Source organism: Dipodomys spectabilis, unplaced genomic scaffold (genome assembly GCF_019054845.1).
Source record: "Dipodomys spectabilis isolate Male_0828 unplaced genomic scaffold, ASM1905484v1 ptg000050l, whole genome shotgun sequence".
Taxonomy (NCBI): Eukaryota; Metazoa; Chordata; class Mammalia; order Rodentia; family Heteromyidae; genus Dipodomys; species Dipodomys spectabilis.
Window position 1 is genome coordinate 10733742 of NW_024870727.1, and position 22786 is coordinate 10756527.

The following is a 22786-nucleotide window of genomic DNA, read 5'->3' on the forward strand; positions in this document are numbered from 1 at the left end:
TGAAAATACTGTACAGAGGGTTACAATTACATGGGCAAGATAATGAGTACATTTCTTATCAAGCATTGTAGCCTCCTCCTTTGTTTCCCCTTCCCATTCCTTCCCATCTTCCCCCCGCCCTCCCACCCACCCAATCCTCACCCCCCCCCCCCACCAAAGTTGTAAAGTTCGTTTTGAACATAACGACTTGTACTTCTCATTGTTGCAACGGGTCCACTTGTATCTCTATTTAAACGACTTGTTTTCCCCTTCCCCTCCACGAATAATACCGACATCAAATAAAGTGAAAGCACGGGTTGTTGTTTTTTTTAATTCTTTGACTCTTTTTTCTCCCCCCCAGTTGTATATGAACACAGATCAAGATTAGAAAAGTCCTTGCAAAAGGAAAGACTTGAGCATAAGAAAGCAAAGGAAGGTGAGTAAAATAATTCACGTGTTCTGTGGTTTTCTCGTACACTTTTTTGAAATATTATGACCGATTTATAACATTTTTTTGGTAAGATATTTCTCTAATCTACCTGAAGCTGATATTACAGGTAAACAGAGAACAAGATTTCAAGGACTACATTAGGAACTTTGCAATAATAATTTCTGAATGCAGACTGGCTTTGAAGTCTACTCTGTTTGTGCTGGCTTGATGGAGTTATCCTATACTGGTTGTACATATTATTTTAGAAATGAAGAATGGCTCTCCATCTGATTATTACATAGGGCCTTCACTGATTTCTGGACTTAGCTACACAAGGTGGAGTGCACAGTTCAATACATTGTTTACAATATGGTGCTTTTTATACCTACACCAATGCACATTTATAATACGTTAAGGAGTTGGTCACACTGTCTTTTGAGTTAGAAACTGTTTGTAATCTCCTGAAAGCTTTCCTTTGTTACAGCTATTCAGCATGGGTATTAGAATCATACTATTGTTGGGTACTAGACTTTTCCTGTAAAGCATAGGGCCTTTCTCCAGATCATGATTTAAAAATTATCTGCATTCTTATTTCTACTTATTCACGTGCTTTGACGTTTCAGCTAGGGCTTCCGTCTGAATCCTTCCATGGAGGAAGGGAAGGGTAAGGTGAGCTGGGAGGAGGGCAGTTCTGTAGAGGATGCTTGTTAGATGGGGCCCAGTTGAAGGTAATCCTTCAAAGGATTTGTGGATTGGATTTCCCTTGTCTCAAATGCAGTGATTTTATAGAGCCATCTAGTGGATAATAAAGTTTTCAGAGCTGTGAAGATGGTTCTGATGGCTTTCTTTCTTTATGAAGGTCCAGAAGGGTTTTAGTGTGCCATCTAGTGGGTTGCCAGCCATAGAGCACATTTGCCTTTGGAAGTACTTCTGTTTTTCTTCTTTAATTCTGCAGAGAGGTAATCCTACAGATACTCTAAGTTTTTAATCAGTGGGTGCTAACATGAATTTTGTTGAGAGAGTATTTAAAGCTATAAGGTAGGAAGATTGTATCATGTGTTTGCCCCCCAGTGCTTTGTAAACAGGGAGATAAAAGCATTGACATAAAGTAGATTAGCCACCAAATGGATGGATTTAAACCTAAAACAGTGTTTCAAGTCTGAATTAAGCTAACCCATGTTCTTCTAGGTATTTAAACATTCCACGATGTGTTAATTTGCATTCTGTTTTCTTAATTTTGTCTCTCCTAGATTTCCTAGTATATAAGTTAGAAGCACAAGAAACACTGAATAAAGGAAGGGTAAGTGTTTATGTTGTTGTCATTATCTTTTCTCCTCTTAATTTGTTTTCGTCAAATTTGAAGGGAAACAAAAATACTTGCAACTTCTTTTACTCTGTTGATCTGTAGGTCTGTAGGAGACAGTGTAGGTAGTAGAAATGTATGGTGGCATGTATGGTCCATTGCTAATAAACATTCTATGAGGAGGATGCCCCCAAAATAACTTTTGTTCTTTTAAAACCTAACTTTATTGATGACAGTGTTACATTGGGAATAGCTGCAGTGATTAACAGTAAAAAGAAAAGTGTTTTTGTTCATATGTCTGTCATCTCTCCTTTCTGTAGCATCTAATACTATGTTTGTCTCTTCAGTGGTGATAGCTAACACAAGCCTTAGGCATTTACAGACACTTGGAGTGAGTTAAGGAAGAAAGGAATGATGTTGATATTGACAAACATTTTTAAAGAAGGAAAGAAACATTGTGAAGGAGAGAAAGGAAGGAAGGAAAAGAAGGAAGGAAGGAAAAAAGGAAGGAAGAAAATACACAAGCATTAGCTGAACGAAACTTTAATGGTTGAGGACATTAAAGCTGAGCAATGTCAATTATCTGAATTACTAGGGGGTTCTTCCTTGCTTTCAAGACCCCAACTAAAACTGTATGTACTATATTATATACCTATTCTAATATAATTTCTTTATAAATTAAAGTATAAATGAATAAAATAAATTGATAAAAAAAACAACCCATAGTTTATTGTGGAAGTTGTAAAAGAAAAAACAAGGCCAGGCGCCACTGGCTCATGCCTGTAATCCTAGCTACTCAGGAGGCTGATATTGGAGGATCATGGTTCAAAGCCAGCCCAGGCAGGAAAGTCCATGAGACTCTGATCTCCAATAAACTACTCTGAACAGAGGTAGTGCTGTGGCTCCAGTGGTAGAGCACTAGCCTTGAGCTGAAGAGCTGAGGAACAGTGCCCAGGCCCAGATTTCAAGCCCCACAACCAACAAACAAAGAAAAAAAAAAGAATAGAAGAAAGAAGGAAAGAAAAACAAAACAAAAAACAAAGCCAGACCCATGAGCTTATACTTACGTTATTGATGAAAAAAAGCAGCAGAGTTGTCTGGGTAAAGATAAGAGAGCAAAGTAAGGGAGCAGGACCATTGCCCGTCTCTTCTATGCTCTTATGGGCCTAGGACTGGGGCCCAGCTGTGGCTCAGGTGCTGCGCAGGCTCTACAAAGAGCTCAGCCAGTGGCACAGACTGATACTTATTGAAGCCCTTTTCCATGGCAAATCCGTTATCCTGTCTTAATGCAATCTGCAAAGCAGTCTCATTGGGCTAACATCATGTCTGTCGGGTGTCTTGCCCATTAGGGTTGAAGGAAAGAGGGTGCCTTGTCTCTTCCCTCCCTTAAGTCATGCTGTGCTTGTGAGGTCTGGTCATAACAGACGTCCTTCTACCCCTTATTTGAGTCCATGGCTATGTCTCAGATGTTGCTCGTTGGGTCTGCACCTCCGTTAGGAGAAGCAGAACAAAATTATTTGTAAGAGCCATGTCAGTTTATCATTTGAGGATACCATGTCCTATGTTTTTATTGCTAAAACTTAGCCAAGATGTGAGAATTGGAAAGCTTCATTTCTTCAGATGACTTAAAGAGATGGCCACGGTATCATCCAGTTTCAAGCATAGAATTCATTGTAGCTTACACAGTGTGAGAAATGAAAATCTTCGATTAACTACTTGAAGCTGTAAAGGAACCAGTAAAGGAACCAGATGAGTTATCTTTTGTTGACTGCTTTTTTTTTCTTAAATTTACAGCAAGATTCCAATAGCAGATATAGTGCACTGAATGTCCAACATCAGATGTTGAAAGTAAGTAATTTAAAATTATTCTCTGTGAGTAAAAGAAAGGATTAGGTAATATGAGAACTGAACAATGCCCTTTAAAATAAATTATGCTTTTAGAATGTTAATTTATGTCATGATAGACAAATTAAAGTCATTAAAAATAATATATAGTTATGGTTATAAACATATTAACTACCTGTTTACTGCGGACATATTTAATATATTATTTTTTGTTTGCTTAATTTCTGGCAGTGGTTTTCTGTAGGCATTTTCTTTTTTGCTTCAACTGACTGAAGACTGTAAAACTCTTAAAGTGTCTCCTTTATGTTTTTCATAATTAGTAAATGTACATTTAACCACCATAGGAATGCAATTGATTATTTAAAGAGTTTAGTTCCTTGGTCCTTTGGCAAAACTTAAAGATAGTGTTTCAGGAAGACAGGTGAAAGAAGAAAGAGAGGAAGGAAGACAGAGAGGAATGAGAGGGAGGAAGAGAGGGAGGGAGGCAGAGATCCCTTCTGTCAAGCTAGGAAGATGAGTGACATATCACTTTACACAGCCATGTATTTGTAAAATACTCTGTATTGGTTTAAATTCCTTTATACTTTAAAAATCCTCAAGGGGGAAAAATGCATCTGTACCAACTGTGTGCAAACTTTGCTTTGTTACCATTGTCCCCTCCATCCTACAATCAAGTTATATGATACCAGGTGTCATAAGCAAACCTGGAAATGATGTAAAGGATAGGGGAAGATGTGCATAGGTCATACCTACTGCTTCCACCATTCAAGGGCGTGGCCATCTTCAGACTTAGGCACCTGAGATGTGTCCTGGAAGCCATCCTGTCTGAGAGTCACGAGTGGAAGAGAACTCTTCCATGTCTGTGTTTGGCAATTAGGCCATTCATGTTCCCACCTCTCCCTGGGGCTTTCTTCCGCTTCATCTCATGCTCACTTCTAGTTGTTCCTCCTGAGGTTAAAAATAAGGGGAACGTTATTTTGGGTCACGCTCCCAAATGTTCCTATAAATGGACAAGCACGTGGAGAAGTTTACACGCATGGCCCCTCAGAAAAACGAAGCCCATCGCTTCATTGCTCCCTCCCTTCCAGCAAGAGAAAGGCCACCCTACACGGCACCAACGAGGTAGGATTCAGAGAGCCCAGAGCAAGCCCTGCTCAAGCTTTCCTCTTGCAGAGTCAGCACGAGGAGCTGAAGAAGCAGCATAGTGACCTGGAGGAGGAGCACCGGAGGCAAGGGGAGGACTTCAGCAGGACTTTCAATGACCACAAACAGAAATACCTGCAGCTACAGCAAGAAAAGGAACAAGAGCTTTCTAAGTTCAAAGGTATCTGGAAATCACCTTAGCCGGTTTCCATGTAAATACGTGACCCCGTGGATGCTTCTGTAAAACCGTACCCTTTTTGTTTTCCTGTGTTCCTCTCAAGATTGGTTTACGTTTGGTCTGTGGTCCTTTCAGGACCTGCTTGCTTCTTGGTCCTACTTCATATTTATCTGTTTAGTTTGCTGAGGAGAGCAGAGCAGAGGACATACTTTATCTGATTCTATCTCAATGAGACCTAGTCCAGGCTGGGGAGGACAGCTCAATTGTGAGACACATAGCTCTTTTTTTTTCTAGTCCTGGAGCTTGAACTCAGGGCCTGGGCACTGTCCTTGAGCCTGTCTGTGCTCAAGGCTAGTGCTCTACCACTTGAGCCACAGCACCACTTCTGGACTTTTCTGTTTATGTGGTACTGAGGAATTGAACCCAGGGCTTCATGCATGCTAGACAAGCACTCTACCGCTAAGCCACCTTCCCAGTCCCCACTTAGCATTTCTTAATTCTTCATTTACCGAATGCTCTCAGGATTCTTCTGTTCCTTCCACGATCCCCAAATGGCTTGACACATTTCTAAAACCCCCCTAAGGGGCAGAGGGACTTCCTGTTGATGACTCATAGATACAATGTAAGTTCCAGGCCTCCTATTTATAGACTGCTGTGAATATCGGCTTCTTCAATTACTAGTTAGGTGACCCTGGGGAAGTTGTACTACTGCCACAGATGTCCTTGTCCTTGTCTGTAAAACTGGGACAATCATAAAACATACTCTCCTCATAGGGATGGTGGGAGGGCCTTGTAATTCAGGTCCAGCTACCAGAATAGTTCCTCGTTGGTTAATATCAACATCAGAAACACACATTTCCTAGTAAAGTAGAACAGAATTCTTCTCCTCGGGTACATCTGAATTCTGGAAAAAGAAACCAGAGAATCCCACAAGAATCAAAAGCATGTGATGAATTGGCTGAAGGTGTGAGAATTGGTTTTAGAAGACACATGGTGCGTGCAAAAAGCAAAATAAAGCAACACTATGAAGTGCAAATATAGTCTGTGGACCAGTGACTCTGCCTGCTAGTAGTGTGTGAATAGTGAGTGCCGGGCAATGGGCTGGGAAGGGCTGTCTGTACTATTTGTGTGCAATGTTTTATCTATTCATAGTTCAAAACAAGGTTTAATAAGAAGGCACACAGGAGTTAAGCAGTCTGTGGGGGCAGTTCTGTAAAGGGTAATGTTCTCAGTAGAGTTGGAGCAGGTGCCAGCAAATGAGCCCATGAGAGATAGGCATGGAGGGTCGTGGACTGGTGCTGATGGGCAGGTGAGAGGTGGCTGGAAGAAACACTAAACACTGGAAGTCCTCCCCAAGGTGATGTAGAGAGAGGACAAGGACCCTGGAGGCCTGGGAAGCTTAGACTTAGGTGGCATGAACTCATGGCCGCACTATTTAGCATTCGAGTGCATTCAGTAAATGAACACACATAAGCCAGGTGCTGCTGGCTCACTCCTATGGTCCTAGTTACTCAGGAAGCTGAGATCTGAGGATCACATTTCAAAGTCAGCTTGGGCAAGAAAATCTGTGTGACTCTTATCTCCAATTAACTACTAAAATGATAAAATAAAGCTGCAGGAGGAACTGTGGCTCAAGTGGGAGAGTGTCAGCCTTGAGTACAAAAGCTCAGGGAGCCGGGCGCTGGTGGCTCACGCCTGTAATCCTAGCTACTCAGGAGGCTGAGATCTGAGGATCGTGGTTCAAAGCCAGCCCGGGCAGGAGAGACCGTGAGACTCGTATCTCCAATAAACCACCAGAAAACTGGAGTGCTGTAGCTCAAGTGGTAGAGTGCTCGCCTTGAGCTGAAGAGCTGAGGGACAGCGCCCAGGCTCAGAGTTCAAGCCCCACAGCCGACAAAAAAAAAAAAAAAAGCTCAGGGATAGCATCCAGGCCCCGAGTTGAAGCTTCACAACCAGTAACAACAACAACAAAAGAAACCAAAGTTAATTAATTCATTACATAGTAAGTAGATTAATTAATGAGTGAAAACGAAAACTTCCTAGGTGCATACTTTAAGAACATTCTATAATTTGGAAAGTTTGACTTTAGCAATAGCACAAAGGCAGGCTTTCTTATTTCTGTTTACTCATTCTTCAGAGAACGATAGGGATCATGTCTAGTACAGATTTAAAAAACTCCATATACACAGACAAAATCAGAACCATGGGAAACAGGAGGATATGTATATGTGAGTTCAACTACTGAGATCATTCAGCCTAACAACTTTGTCTGAACACTAGGATACCCAGGACAAAATAGGGAATGCCAGAAGAAAGAGAATGTCAGAGAGTGGGGTTGGGGGGGGTGGGGGGAGAGACGAGAGGAACACAGAAAGAGAGAGAGAGAGGGAGACAGAGACAGAGAGAGGGCACCAGCCATGTTTGGGAAACTTCTTCAGAGATAGACTTGAAGCAACCTTGCTTATCATAAGCAGTTTCACATCAACACTTTTGTTTTGGTTATGGCTCAAGCTGAGGAGAGTCAATTAAAGCATTTTGTGAATGTTTCAGGCTGGTGATAGCTAGATAACATGCATGGTCCAAGGAGTCGTTGATAGTTCTATGCTCTAAAAAAAAAGGAAATTTAGACCTACTGGAGAGATGAACTGTTAATGTGTCAAAGTAGCAGCTGACACTCAGCAAATACCTTCCTACTACGTGTCAGTACCACGTGGATGATTCTATTTAATTCTCCTAACTACCTGTGAGGTAGGCTTGGTGGTTAGCCTCACTCAGAAATTAGAGGCCTGCTATAGTCAGGCAACTAGCCTGAAGAATTCAGCCAAAGCACAGGAGCCGCTGTTACTGAGATTGCAAGCTGAAATTCCTTTAAAAGCATGGCTATTCAGGGATGAGTATGCTGACAGGAGTCTCCAGTGCTGAGCACGCCTTGGTGCGTAGCTTCTTGGCCATAGTGTACAACCGTCATTTAGGAACCATTTGTCCAACACAGTCTAGGTTTATACCTGCTGCCTCAGCTGAATTATTAATAGCACCCTCTCTATTCTCAAAAACATCTCCCATTGGACAATGGGTTATAGAGTCACTCTGCCAACACTCCAATTCCACTGAGTGTTGTCAAACAAGAATTGGGATAATATTGCCAGAGCTTATTATAAGGCTCTGTTTCTTTATTTTTAAATGGTGGTATGTATTCAAATATGGAAAAACACTGTAGATCAACACTGCAGAGACCATATATATAATATCTCTATAAATTATGTACAAATATATTATATATCATGTAAATATATCATAATAGATTACATATGTGTGCACTATACATAATATAGTATGTATGTATGTGTGTGTGTATGCACATATAGTCAAGACTCAATGTATTATGTCCAGACACAGGGAATGACAGAAGATAAGAGAGGTGGGCTTAGAATCCAAGTGGGAAGCTGGATGGCAGAGCGTTTTGTTTAGGGTCTGTACGTGGAGATAAGTTTATTTTTAATTTGCAAAAGCGAATTCTGTGTGAGGCAACCCTTGCCTACCCTAAGGATTTTTTTTTTTAAGTAAAAGAAATACTTCATTTTCAACTCCTAAGTAAATAAAACCCCTTGATTTCCTTCTGTCATGTACAATTCATTTAAAGCGCTCGCTCTCTCGGATGTACTCGAACCCAGGTCAGGTGGCCTGGCCAGGTCCATCTGCACCAGGGCCCAGCATGAGGGCTTTGTGGATGAAAAGTATTATTGTGTCAGAATCCAAAATAAGCTCTGAAATAAGTTGTATAGCACTTCAGATATGAAAAATAATAGAGCCAAAAGCCTGCAGCTGTCAAGCATTGATGTGCGATTGTTTTCTTCTCCGCCATAGAAACCGTGTACAATTTGAGAGAAGAGAATAGGCAACTAAGAAAAGCTCACCAAGACATTCATACGCAGCTTCAGGATGTCAAGGTAAAATGCGGCCAGGGGTTACTCTGTAGAATGCCTGGCAAAGTCATTTCGTGATGGGCCTGCTTTACAAAGGCGGATTGCAGCTGTGGGCCTGGCCTGACCCAGTGTGTCCCATCCTCTCTCCCTTCCTCCAGCTGGTCTGAATACATAAAGGTTTGCGTTAATATTGACAACATCATTCTTCTATTGGGTGGTGGTGTCATAAGATTTCTTTTACGCAACATTTATGAATAATGCTTCGTTCTTACGAGTCGCACTTCATTTTAAATGGTTCTTGGGGGGTAGCGCTTTTCACGTTTTGGGATGCTACAGAAATTACAGCCTTCTGTGTCCAGTGATTTTTCAGCTTTACCCATGCTGCTCCAACCACACATGAACACATAAACGAGTAGCATGGGAGTGCTCAGACACCGAAGAAGAATCTGTCTCCTCAACATGTAAAATTCTTTTTTCTGTGTGTAGCAACAGCATAAGAATTTACTCTCGGAGCATGAACAACTTGTAGTGACTTTGGAAGACCACAAGAGTGCACTGGCTGCTGCACAGGTCAGAAAGGCAGCAGCCTCTGTGGGGTCTTGGAAGTCGGCTTCCTATTTCTGAATTCCTCTGTGCATGCCACGCATCCGTGACTTACTTAGGACCTGGCTTTCCTAATCCTGAGCACAATGCATGCTTTATGATTTCCCTCAAGACGATAGTAAACCAACCTCTGATTCTCTTCTGCGCTGGTCGCTAGATGCTTATGGCCCTTTCTGCCTTCACTGGTCCTGGCATGCAGTAGCTGTTACTTAGCTAAATGGCAGGAATTACAATCCCATGCCCTCCATCTTTGAGCAGCTATCTGACCACTGTCCATTCTTTGGAGGAGTTATATAGGGCTTTATGATGCTAGCTACCTAAATAAACCATTGTCAGGATTTCTATTTTCTCTTTCCCTGGTTCTCAGCATTGCAGCCATGTGTACGTCTAATTGGTTTTGTAGTGTGGGTCAAATGACAGAAAAGCAGAAAGGTCAATGGAGAGGGAAAAACAAAGGTCATGATCTCTATTTTTTTCCTCAAAGCCCTGGTACAAGGTACTACCTCAGGATGTATGTACTGAATGAACAAGTGAACAAATGCAGGTGTGGGAGATCTTATTAAAGCAATTCCATGCTGAGTGTTTTTCTGCTTTCTTGTAGAAGCAAAGAAACCTGAGTGGCTGGCTTAGTCCCTAAGTTAAACCAGGTCCTAGCTTTTCTTCTTGATGAAGGGGTTATAAGAAAAGGCACAGGGAAACTAGTGCTCATTGGGAGGTTGTGTAATATTATTTAAAGGTATAATATACTGAGTCCTGCCCATCTCAAAAGCAGTAGTACCTTGTATTTGGGGAACGCTTTTTCATTGGGTTTCTTTCCAACGAACTGTATGTATTGTAATTTTTACATGTGTGTGAGTTAAATTTACTGTAGAAGAGAGTACATCACTCTAAGCCTTCTTTATAAGATTTGGTCAAATTTGTATTACTTTCTGTGAGGATGATCTTCATAGTACAAAATACAATGAGCAGATTTGAACAATGTGCTCTAAAAGAGGCTGTCATTTTGATACTGAGCAATGATCTGAAAAGCCCAGAGTAACCTAACCGAAATAGCTCAAATAGTCAGTACTCAACTGTATAATAGCTAATAGCAGTATGGTGGAGTTTAGTAGTTAAAAACCTGCTTTTCTATAAACTTTATCTTTGGGTGGGCAGCAAATGCTCCAAATTTCTTCTGCTCTTTTTCAGAAAAAAATACTTGCACCATATCAAAAGATAATCCTTCGTTTGAGCCTTACTCTTAGTCAAATTAAGCTGCTATAATAAAACATCATTTGGGGATGGCTCAAGAAACACAGAAATATAAATCTGGAGGTTATGATGGGGTGCTTCATGGTTGATGCTTCGAGGGTCTCTTCCTGATTTCAGACATCTGGCTTCTTTTTACCTTTGCTTATAGTGGAAAGATACAGAGAGAGCTCTGAGGGGCCCTTTTATTTAAAAAAAAAAAGGCGGGAATACTAATTCCGTTCCTGAGGTCCTCATCTGCATGGCCTAATGATTTCCATGGCCCTCCTTCTGAGACCTTCACACTGGATATTAGGCTCTCAGTATATGTATTGAAGAGATACATTTATTCCATAGCACCATAGGAAAACTTTCCCCAAATCTCAGGGGGAGGGATGGACACTATTCTGTGCATCCATCTACCTCATGTAAGCAATTTTTTGAGATTCTGCCTGGACAAATTGATTTTTAAGTATAGTTGAGAATTTTAGTTAAAGTAACCAAGGGGAGATGTATAACATTGTCCTCTTTTATAACTAAATAACCACACAACTAACTAAATAAGTGAACTGAGGCCAAGAGAGAAATGAAGATGGATAACCACAACCAAGCTTGAAGATCTTCCTGGCTTCAAAGTCACCGTTTGGTGTGTTTCTAAGACTTTTCCCCCCAACATCCTGGGTGTGGGGGCCTGGGCCCAGATTTTTTTTGTATCATAATTTCTGAAGTGGGGACCCCAAGTGTATGTCCTGATGGGTTTCCATCATCAGCGCATACCTCACATTGAAAACACAGTATGACTTCCTTGAACGGTGTATGTCTAGAGGAAGAGAGAGAAAAAAGGGGAGAATTGAGTTCTATGCATGTCTTTTTATATAGAATAAGTATTAGAAGTGTCATTAAGACCGTAAAGATGTTTAAAAATTGAAAGTGTCATTCTCTGGGTGTCATTTCTCGTTTTCCTTTGACCTCAGAGTATTTGGACAGATTTCTGTGACAAGGTCCCATATGATAAGGTTTCTCTGAGATGGTTCAAAGTTTGCAGCCACTACTTGCAGGCATTCCTGTGACACAGAGGTAGCAGGCAGACTTCTTTCCTTCTCTGAATATTAGAAAGGCAAATCAGTGCCTCTTCCTTGGCGTAGAAGAGCAGTGGGCAGCGGGGTGAGGGGTGAGGAGGGGCTGTAGTAGCAGGGTAGGCTGGTTCAAGCTCCATGCATCTACTTGTGGAGGGAGGCACCCCTGCATTGGGAGCTTGTGCTATTGTGCTACAATGTTTCTGTGTGCTAGATGTGGATTTTTGTTAGTGTGTGTTTATGCATGTGATGTTTCTGCTTTTGGATAACACTGGTGACACACATGAGGAATTAGGTAGATACAGAAGATACTGTACACTCTTACAAACAACATATATGGGATATGCTCAGAAATACCTGTATGAGTGTATTCTAGCCCCATGCCTGCATTAATGACTTGTTCACTTTAAAAGAAGAAAACACGGCTGAGCACCAGGAGCTTGAGATTTGAGGACCACCGTTCTGGGCAGGAAAGTCAATGAGGTTCTTATCTCCAGTTGACCACCAAAAACACTGCAAATGGAGCTGTGGCTCAAATGGTAGGGACCCAGCCATGACAGGAAAAAAAAAAACAAGCAAAAGCTGAGGCTGTGAGTTCAAGCCCCAGTATCAGAAGAAGGAAGGGAGGGAGGGAGCGAGGGAGGATGGAAGGGAAGAAAGAAGAAAGGAAGGAAGGAAGGAAGGGAGGGAGGGAGAAAGGAAGAAAGGAAGAAAGAAGGAAGGAAGGAAGGAAGGAAGGAAGGAAGGAAGGAAGGAAGGAAGGAAGGAAAGAAGGAAGGAAGGAGGGAAGGAAGGAAGGAAATGTTACTCAGAAGATATTGGGAAAAGATTTCTGCACTGGTGTAACTGTGTATTTAAGTAGATTTTAATGTTGTAAATCATCACATACCTATCTTTTAATGATATTTATAATATTACAAAGTTATTTATCAAGTTCTTCCTTTGTCTCATGTAGCATGGGAAACTAACAGCTGTCGTAGACATATTTTTCTGTTTCCTTTCATTCTTACTCTATTTTGCATGTGCTGGAAAACGGTTAAGCATGGCTAAGGAAGAAGGACTTGCGTGAAAACAATCTGCATATTTTCCTAACTCATATTTAGATCCAATTTTTTTTTCCTACTCATGCACTGAACTATAAAGCCCATTTGTGACTATCTTTTTTTCCCACCTCCTCAAATGGGGCAATTTATATGCAGACTCAAGTCGCAGAATATAAACAACTGAAAGATACGCTGAATAGGATTCCAAGCTTCCGAAAATCTGACTCTGCAGAGCTGCACAACGGAACCTTCCCCCAGGTGGCCGGTCCTCCACATGGGGATCACGCAGCGAGGGCGAAGCCAGCCGGAGAGCTGCAGGAGGTAAGGGATGGATTCCCCACACTGCCCACATCGCCTTGTACTCAGCTTCAAGTGTACCTGTAAATCCCCAGTCGGGCCTGCTAAAACACACACTGCGCAGGCTCAACTTCACAGTCAGTTCATTAGGGGTGGAGGCCTGAGGAGGTGCAGTCCTTACAGAGTTAGTTGGTCCAGGGAGGGGAAGTTGAGAATTATTGCCGCAGTGTTTGCTGGGAAAGGCTTTTCTGATTGGCTTGCTTTGTCTTTACTCCTCGGTACCTGAGTAGCTGGGGTTTAGTTGATTTTTCTTTCTCATCCTTTGAGTAGGGTGAGGAAGGTTGGTTTGATCTGATTGTGAAGATAATGTATGACAATCATCCCTGCCAAGCTCCATCAAGCATACAAGTTAATGGATTGAATATATTTGAATATCTTTGAATTAGGTCCATGGAGAACATGTCAAAATTATCAAAGTTGCTGTTTAACAGTACCTGAGTGCCAGGCACTGGTGGCTCACGCCTGTAATCCTAGCTACTCAGGAGGCTGAGGATTGTGGTTCAGAGCCAGCCTGGACAGGAAAGACCTTGAGCCACTGGAAGTGGCTCAAAGTGGTAGAGCACAAGCCTTGAGCAAAAAAGCTCTGGGACAGTGTGCAGGCCCTGAGTTCAAGCCCCACAACTGACAAAAAAGAAAAAAAAATACAGTGCCTGGGATCCGAGTGCTAGTCCCAAAATACATGAAATTCTTGCTCTTCAAGCCTTGCTTAAGTATATGTCAAAAATGGGACAAAGCTACAGACTAACATTTGGACTGACCCCAACATTTGGAAGCTTATGCCTGTAATCTCAGGAAGAAAGACACTGGGAAGAATCACACTCAGAGGTCAACCCTGGCTAAAAGCTGGTGATAATGGGGCTAGGAAGGTGGCTCAGCAATAAAATGCTTGCCTTGCATGCCTGAGGCCCTGGGTTCAATTCCTCAGCACCACATAAGCAGAAAAAAAGCCGGAAGTGATGCTGTGGCTCAAGAGCTGAAGAGCTGAGGGACAGTGCCCAGGCCCAGAGTTCAAGCCCCATGACTCACCCCCCCCCCCCCCCCCGCCAAAAAAAGTTAGTGATACCCTACTACCCCCAATAACAGGGATGGTGGTGTGTGCCTGCAGTCTCTGCCATGCAAGAGGCCATGGACAGGAAGATTACAGTCAGAGGCTGGCTCCAGGCAGAAGAACACAAGGTTCTATCACAAACATAATTGAAACAAAAAAGGGCTGGGGTCATAATTCAAGTGGTAGAGCACCTACCTCATAAGGGTGAGGCCCTGAGTTCAAACTCTAGTACTATCAGAGTTCTTTCTGCAATCACAAATGCAGTTTCAAAAAGAGAGGGGGGGAGGGAGAGAAGAGGAGAGGAGAGGAGAGGAGAGTATGGCTATCTTTCCCCCAACAGTCTTAAAAAAAAAAAAAAGAAAGTTGAAGATGACCTGCACCCATGGGACAATCTGATGGGATTAATGAACACATGAGACTCTTATGGGAGTGATTGATTTGAAGTGAGTGATCTTCTTCATGGTTCAGAGAATTCCTCACAAGCATAGTCTACATTCTCTCTGTGTGTGAGTATTAACGTTAGCCACCAGACCTTTCTTTAGAGAACATGACAGGACCGCTAGGTTGCTTGCGTTCTGTGCCAGCCTGATGACGGGTTTGCTGGATTAATGGTCTAATGACTCAGGGCTTTCATTTTCCCATCTGTGGCTTGAAGATAGTAGTTATCTACTCTGTCTTTGTGGGGGCATTGTGAAGATAAATGGCAGGTGTTTGGAAAGCACTTAAGGGTTCTTTAGAAAACTATTTCCTGTAAAGCCAGGGCACTCATGTGTCAAGACTATTTTGCCAGATAGTTGAAGACTGAGGCAAAATGAAAACTCCACAATCTTGCCTCAAATGACTGAGAACGACCTTTGTCCCTAGTACACACTTGATAAACTCTCAGATCTCATGTTTGGTAATTATATTCCTGCTACTTTTAAAAATGATACTTCACATTTCAATTTGCTTATGGATAGAACTCTAGAGATTCCAACTATAGAGGAGTTATCTGCCCAAAGAATTGTTTTCCTGATAAAGAAGACCAAAAAGGGAGATGCATGGTAGTATTTGCTGTCAATACTGCTGCTCCTCCATCTCTTCTTAAGTGATACAGACCAGAGAGAGAGATCTTTGAGACTTTATGAAAAACCATCTTGAATCCACCAATTTCAAAAGAAGAATATTCTAAAATGTGGTGTTCATTCATTTAATTTTTTTTGTGTGTGTTTGCACTGGTAGCTTTTTCCACTCAAGGCTAGTGCTCTAACCACTTGAGCCACATCCCCACATCTGTCTTTTTGCTGCTTAATTAGAGATAACAATCTCTTGGTTTTGGTGCCCACACTGCTTCTGAGATCCTTAGATCTCAGCCTCCTGAGTAGATAGAATTATAGGCATAAGACACTGGTATGTGGCTATGTTTATTTTTTGTTATTGTTCAATTTTCTGTATTGTCACTATAAAATATGAATAATTCTTTAGTTCACCAAAAAGGAAATTTTAATATCTTAAAAATATTTTAACCAGGCAACAATGAGTCATTCTTGTAACTCTAGCTACTCAGAAGACCAAGATCTGATGATTGTAGTTCAAAGCCAGCCTGGCCAGGAAAGTCCATGAGACTCTTATCTCCAATGACCCACCAAGAAGTTGGAAGTTGAGCTGTGGCTCAAATGGTAGAGTACCAGCCTTGAGCAAAAATCTAAGGGACAGCACTCAGGACATGAGTTCAAGTACTAGCACACAAAAAAAGACAGAAAAAAAGAAGGAAGAATGCTTTAGTGTATATTGTTTACCAGACCTGATTTTTTTTTTTTTGTTTTTGGGTCCGGTTGTGGGGCCTGAACTCTGGGCCTGGGCTCTGTCCCTCAGCTCTTCAGCTCAAGGCTAACGCTCTACCACTTAAGCCACGGCGCCACTTCCGGTTTTTTTCTTTTTGCTTATGTGGTGCTGAGGAATCGAATCCAGGGCCTCATGCATGCAAGGCAAGCACTCTACCACTGAGCCACTTTCCCAGCCCCAGACCTGATTTTAAATTAGCGAGGACTTACATTAGTACTGGCATCCTTTTAAATTGTTAGAGGCCCAATCTAATCACGAATAGGCCCAAGACTCTCCAGTTGCATTGTATCCTTCTCTGTACAGATAATTATTGGAAACACACGTGACAGGGAAGAAGATGCTGTAAATATTTTAGCACTAAAAGTCTGAGGGCTTTCCCTTTTTATTCTGAGGGAAAGCTAGATTGCTTTGGAGGGAACTGCTTACTCCAGAGATGTATTTCCTAATATGTATGAGGTTTTCATATGATTTTTCAGGTTATTGACTGCATGCTTTCTGGGATGAAATTTTGCTTAGACCACCTCTATTTTATAAGTAAGATTACACAGTGAGAAGAATTACTGTGTGTGTGTGTGTGTGTGTGTGTGTGTGTGTGTGTGTGTGTGTATACACACATGCATACTTGTCTTGGGACTTGAACTTGAACTCGGGGCCTGAGTACTGTCCCTAAGCTTTTATGCTCAAGGCTACCACTCTACTACTTGAGCCAGAGCTCCATTTCTGTCTTTTTTGGTGGTTGATTGGAGATAAGAGGCTCTGGGACTATCTTGCTAGGGCTGGCTTCAAACCACAGTCCTCAGAGTAGCTAGGATTACAGGCATGAGCCACTTGCACCTGGCTTTACCCTTATAATTTTTTTTAGAGTCAAGCTTATTGTCTATTGTCTTATCTTTCCAGACTCTAGCATCTTGCTTATGGTGTAGCCCCTTAAAATTCTATGACTGCTTTTGAAACAAAAGAACATCATGCTTTCTCGTGTTGGGCTTGTCCCTAGGAGTTTCGAAATCATGAGGTGTGGCAGCAAAACGAAGCATTGCCTAGAAGAACAGAAGAAAGGAAAACCCTCCCTCCCACGCCGAGGGAGGCAGAGTTACAGGCTCCGATAGAAGAGAACCCACGCGGAGCGGAGCCCCGGGAGCCAGAGGAACATCAGGTGGAAGAGGAGCACAGAAAGGCCCTGGAGGAGGAGGAGATGGAGCAGGTGGGGCAGGCAGAGCGCCTGGAAGAGGAGCATGACCCATCGCCTGAGGAGCAAGACCGGGAATGGAAGGAACAACCACGCCTACCTGCCCAGCCTGTACAGGGAGGAGCTGGTGCTGAGGTAGGCGCTCCCCAAGTCCACTGGGCTGGGGAACATGTGCTTTAGGTATTGAAAAAGAAAGCCACTCCCCCGCCCCATGAACCCCAGTACCTTTGAAAGATTGACTGAGTTCACTGAAGGCTGTTTAACACATTGAAATGTAGTTTTGTAAATACTGATCATGTGCATAGCGACCTAGAGGAAGATGGAGGACATGAGTACTTGTCACTGGTGAGTGAGCTGTGTGTGTGTACTTCGGGCTGTCCAGAGTGTTCAGAGTCCCACTTGGCCTCCTTCCTGTGCTCAAATCACAACTTGAGGAAGAGGAGGGAGATCTCAGAGGTCAAGATTGTTCCCCCTTCCCCCCCTCCCCCTGCTTCTGTCCTTCTATGGGGGCTCAGTTTTGCCTGATCAGAAATCCATATCTGAAAGATTTTATTTTAGTGTGTGTGTGTGTGTGTGTGTGTGTGTGTGTGTGTGTGTGTGTGTGTGTTGGCTGGTACTAGGGCTTGAACTCTGGGCCTCTAGGCACTGTCCCTGAGCTTTTTCATTCAAAGCTAGCACTATACCCTTTGAGCCACAGCTCCATATTTGGGTTTTCATGGTTAATTGGAGATAAGAGTCTCCTGGACTTTTCTACCTGGGCTGACTTGGAATTGTGATCCTCAGCTCTCTGCCTCCTGAGTAGCTAGGATTACAGGTGTGAGTCACTGGTACCTCACTTTTTTGTTGTTGCTGTTTTTCGTTTTCTTTTTTTAATCAAAGATTCTCATAAAAGGATATTCCACTTGGAACGCGTGCTTATTAGCCCATTTCTGTGTAGACTCTGTTTCCGGAACATGCCCCTACTTACCAGGAACACCTTTCCCATGTCTATAAAAAGCAGTCATCATTGCAGCGAACACTTGAAAGAAACTTAAAGCCACAGAGTCCAGCAGTGGGCTCCTTGGCCTTTGCTGGACTCTAGCCACTTATTTACTTAATTTAGTGATTTAGTTATCTGTGCCAGTTTTGGGGCTGGAAGTCAGGACCTCAGCACTGTCCCTTAGCTTTTTCCTTTAAGACTGGCACTCTGCCAATTGTGTTGTACCACCACTTATGGCTTACTTAGCTGGTTAATTGGCGATAAGAGTCTCAGGGATTCCCTGGCAAGGGCTGGTTTTTAATCTTGATTCTCAGACCTCAGCCCTTGAGTAGCTAGGATTATAGGTATAGCTACTGGTGCCCGGCTCTACAGTCATTGATTTATAATGTGAGTTTCGTTTGGTATCAGACTCTCTGAAAACTGAAGCTGGCTGTGGCTTCAGGTCAGGTAGGTGTGAAGTCTCTCGTTGTCCCTTGTTTGCTTTCTTGCACATTTAGCCTCGACAAGCTTCTACTAGCCTGTGTCCTTCCCACTGTGAGAAGCAGCCTTCCCCTCCTCTCAATGAAATCCCCTCCCTCCACCTTCTGCTGGGGATATTGCATGTGTGTTTGTTCATGAGGGATGACAGACAAGGATGCATAGCTCAAGTGGAAACAGCATTTTAACAAGAGCTGTCTCTTAATTTTCCTTTAATCAGAACCAATGATCTTTTCCCCCATTCCTGGTTTCTTTAAAGAAAATCTGTTCTTTGCTTTTCCATTGTAACCTGGGATTCAACTTTATTATTATCATTACTGCTATTACTACTACTACTACTACTACTACTACTACTACCACGACTACCATTGGCCCTGTGTAACTAGAGATTAGTTTATATATTGCTGGAGCTAATGGGCATCCGTAGGTCTTCAGTTCTTCACGGACAAAGCCTTAGCTTCACAAATTTCCCCATGAGTGTGTAGTTACCAAGTGCTCACTTGCTCAAGAGGCTTGGAGACATGGATTTAATTACAATTTGAAACCCATTTCTGGTGCTGTGCCCTGTGTTCTATGGGAGTGGAGAGGCCACGGAAAGAATAACTGCCTTTATACCAGTGAATTAGGAAGATCAGAGGCACCAAGAATCCCAAGGCTATTCAGAGAACGCTGGCAAGTAGGAGTTTGAGCAGCCTATGTAGCCTCACCAGTCACTAGATAAGTAGGAGGGTAAAAGCCAACTCTGCCCCTGAGTTTGTGGTGAGGAACAAGATGGTTGACCCCTCCTGCTCAGATCACCCTGGTTCTGCCCCAGGACCAGACATACCTTTCAGCCAGGCCAGATACCAAACCACGATCCCCTTATGAGGAGCAGCTGGAGCAGCAGCGGCAGGCAGTGCAGAGGGACCAGGAGGCCCAGCGGCTGCGACAGCACCAGGAACTTCTGCACCAGCAGAGGCTGCAAGGACATTTACTAGGACAGCAGCAGCAGCAGCAGCAGCAGCAGCAGCAGCAGCAGCTGGCCAGAGAGATGGTCCAGCGGAGACAGGTGGAGCTGGAGGACAACCAGCAGCAGCTAAGGTAGCAGACACCCCTTCCCCTGGTGGACACAGACAGTCACTCCTCTGTTTTTAATAAATGCATCAAAGCCATGCTTGCGTGGGAATGCTCCTGGAATGGGAGGGGCTCATTATGGCTCATGTAGCTAAGGTAGAGAAAGTACTTGAGTTAAATGCTCAAGTGTGTACACACACACACACACACACACACACACACACACACACACATATTTTTCCCTGCTTCAACATGATGGTTTCAGTATCAGAATAACCCAGTACTCCTTTAGTTTGGTTTGACCATTAGAAAAATATTTTACCTTCTAAAGATACCTTTAAAAAAATCTTTCCTCCCATATTTTTTTAGTAGCATCCATTAATAAGTCGTACAGCGGGGGGGGGGGCTCTTTGTAATATGTTCATTTATGCATACAGTATACTTAGGGAGACTCCCTCCATCACTGTCCCTCATTCCTCCTGTCTTCCTCCCCAAGCCAATCTCAGCAGGTTTCATTGGTCCATTTTCACATATCCATCCATCATAACCACATTCTTCCTTCTCCATTCCCCTTCCCCTTCACAAAAAAAACAAAAAAACAAAAAAAAACTACTTTTTTACTTCTTTGTCATGCTTTTCTTTTTCTGAGTGTATGCTATCTGGAATCTTTATTACATCTTTTCCTGTAGATAAAAGATATTTTTAACTTATGGTGTTTTTTTTTCCCAAAAAATATTTTTCAAAATCATGTGTATTGCTATTTCGAAAAGGATCTTTGTCAGCCTGTGTCCAGTTGAACCTATAATATTTATGTCTTGGCAGGCAACAGGCTCATTATAATGCCATGGATAATGATATCGTGCAAGGAGCTGAGGACCAAGGACTACAAGAAGAAGGAGGTGGTAAGGCTTCTCCAATGATGATGGTTTTAATAAAATGACTTGAACTATCAATGAACCAATATTTCATAACCTCTGTAAGCTAGAGGCACACCCCAGTGAGTAGAAAGTCGGCCTGTAGACTAGTGTCCTTAGCTTGTCTTCATCTTATGTACAACAGAGGAGAAACCTACTGGAGACAATCTGTCTTTCCTCTTAACACATTCCCCCTAGTTTGAAGATTTCTGTGTACTGAATAATTATTTCTGACAAATTTTCCTAGGCTGTGGGAAAGGTCTCCATTTCCTCTTTACCTTGGACGCGTTGGTGTCATCGCTTTGAAGGATTTTCTTTTTTTTTATTTTACTTTTTTTTTTTTTTTTAAATTTAATTTAATTTTATTTGTGAACATACTGTACAGAGGAGTTACAGTTACATGGGCAGGATAATGCGTACATTTCTTACCAAGCATTGCAGCCTCCTCCTTTGTTTACCCTTCACATCCCTTCCCAGCCTCCCCCCTCCCCCCCAATCCCAATCCTTCTCCTTCCCCCCCCCTTCCCCCCTGCCCCCCCCCCCCCCGCACCAACGTTGTAAAGCTCGTTTTAGACATGACAACTTGTACTTCTCATTGTTGCAACAGGTCCACCTGTATCCTTAAACAACTGGTTTTTCCCCATCTCCTCCACAAGTTATACTGACATCAAATATAGTGAAAGCAGGGGTTATACTGTGGGGGAGGGACATACAAAGCAACAAAGAGATAATCTTATAAATGTGTTAGAAACACATGCATGAAAGAAAAAAACATTAAAATACACATCTAAGGGTTCATTTTCCTGACATCACGTTATCTGACCTTTTCCGCTTGACTCATACATATACTAGATATTACAAATAAGGGAAACCATGGGACCTACGTTTCTTTGGGCCTGGCTTACTTCACTTAATATAATTTTTTCCAAGTTTTTCCATTTCCTAACAAATGGGGCAATGTCATTCTTTCTGATGGAGGCATAGAATTCCATTGTGTATATATACCACATTTTCTTGATCCATTCATCTACTGAGGGGCATCTGGGTTGGTTCCATATCTTAGCTATGGTAAATAATGCTGCAATAAACATAGTTGTGCTGGTAGCTTTAGTGTGGTCTTGTTTGTAAACATTAGGGTAAATGCCCAAAAGTGGGATTGCTGGGTCATAGGGGAGCTCTATGTGAAGTCTTTTGAGGAACCTCCATACTGCTTTCCAAAGTGGTTGAACAAGTTTATATTCCCACCAACAATGAAGTAAGGTTCCTTGCTGTCCACATCCCTTCCAGCATCTGTTGTTGTTAGAGTTCTTGATTTTTGCCGTTCTAACTGGAGTGAGGTGTTGAAGGATTTTTCAAGTTAAATCAGTAGTAGCTTTCATTGAGGACTGGAGTCTAGTCCATGATCTGTCAACTATTGCTTCCTGGGATAATGGAGCTGGAGGGAGCTGTGTCCTGGGTACTGCTGTTGCTCCCATGTTCATTCTTTTCTAGAAAGTCAAATGGAAGGCAGTGGCACACTCTACATCAGCAGCTGGCTGTGATATTTTATAGCCATAAGAGCCAGGGAATCGTTTCCTCCATGGTCCCCATGGGTCACTTTATGGTCTTTTGTTCTGTAATCAATAAGGCTAGAGAACAGTCTGTTCACTTCTTTGTTTAATAAATCCCTCCGCGTACCGGAGACCTGATGCTAACTTAACCCCGTATCTTTATGTCTGTGCACTAAATGCTCTCTGTGCACTTAAACTTTCCAGTATCTCCATTTAAAAAGCACCATGTTCCTTGTCTGTATACTCTCACAATGCTCTTTACCAGTTTTCAACAAGCAGCCATGTGATGTCTGAGGGAGACATGTATAAACATGACACGGGTCCCTGTGCTCGGCATGGCCCCAGAGCATTTGATGAGCTGCATTTGCATTTGAGTGCTAAGGATAAGGTTGCTCTTTTATTCCCTAATCACTTTGCTGCTTTTCTTTTCTCTTCTTTTTCAAGTTCTGGGGTTTGAACTCAGAGCTTCATGCTTGCTAATAAGCAGGAGCTCTACTCTTCGAACCACTCTGCCAGCCCGTTTTGTGTTGGTTATCATAGAGTTAGAACATTGTTCTATCAAGGTTCATGCCCAGATCAGCCTGGACTGTAATCCTCCTATATTTGTGCCCCCTCTCAGCACTGAGATGACAGCTGTGTGCTGTTGGA

The 22786-nt window shown here is 42.6% G+C and overlaps 1 protein-coding gene across 2 annotated transcripts in view; it reads left to right on the top strand.

Moving 5' to 3' along the window:
• Golim4 (golgi integral membrane protein 4) overlaps positions 1-22786 on the top strand; it is a 74832-nt gene that overhangs the window by 38261 nt on the left and 13785 nt on the right. Inside the window, exons 2-11 of one of the 2 annotated variants that reach the window (XM_042678866.1) lie at positions 341-415; positions 1660-1709; positions 3507-3560; positions 4731-4881; positions 8743-8825; positions 9288-9371; positions 12907-13071; positions 16974-17300; positions 19436-19701; positions 20497-20576. In XM_042678866.1, the coding sequence (XP_042534800.1) occupies positions 341-415; positions 1660-1709; positions 3507-3560; positions 4731-4881; positions 8743-8825; positions 9288-9371; positions 12907-13071; positions 16974-17300; positions 19436-19701; positions 20497-20576 (1335 nt within the window). The remainder of the gene's footprint in view (positions 1-340; positions 416-1659; positions 1710-3506; positions 3561-4730; positions 4882-8742; positions 8826-9287; positions 9372-12906; positions 13072-16973; positions 17301-19435; positions 19702-20496; positions 20577-22786) is intronic. The other variant, XM_042678867.1, reaches the window with a different exon arrangement.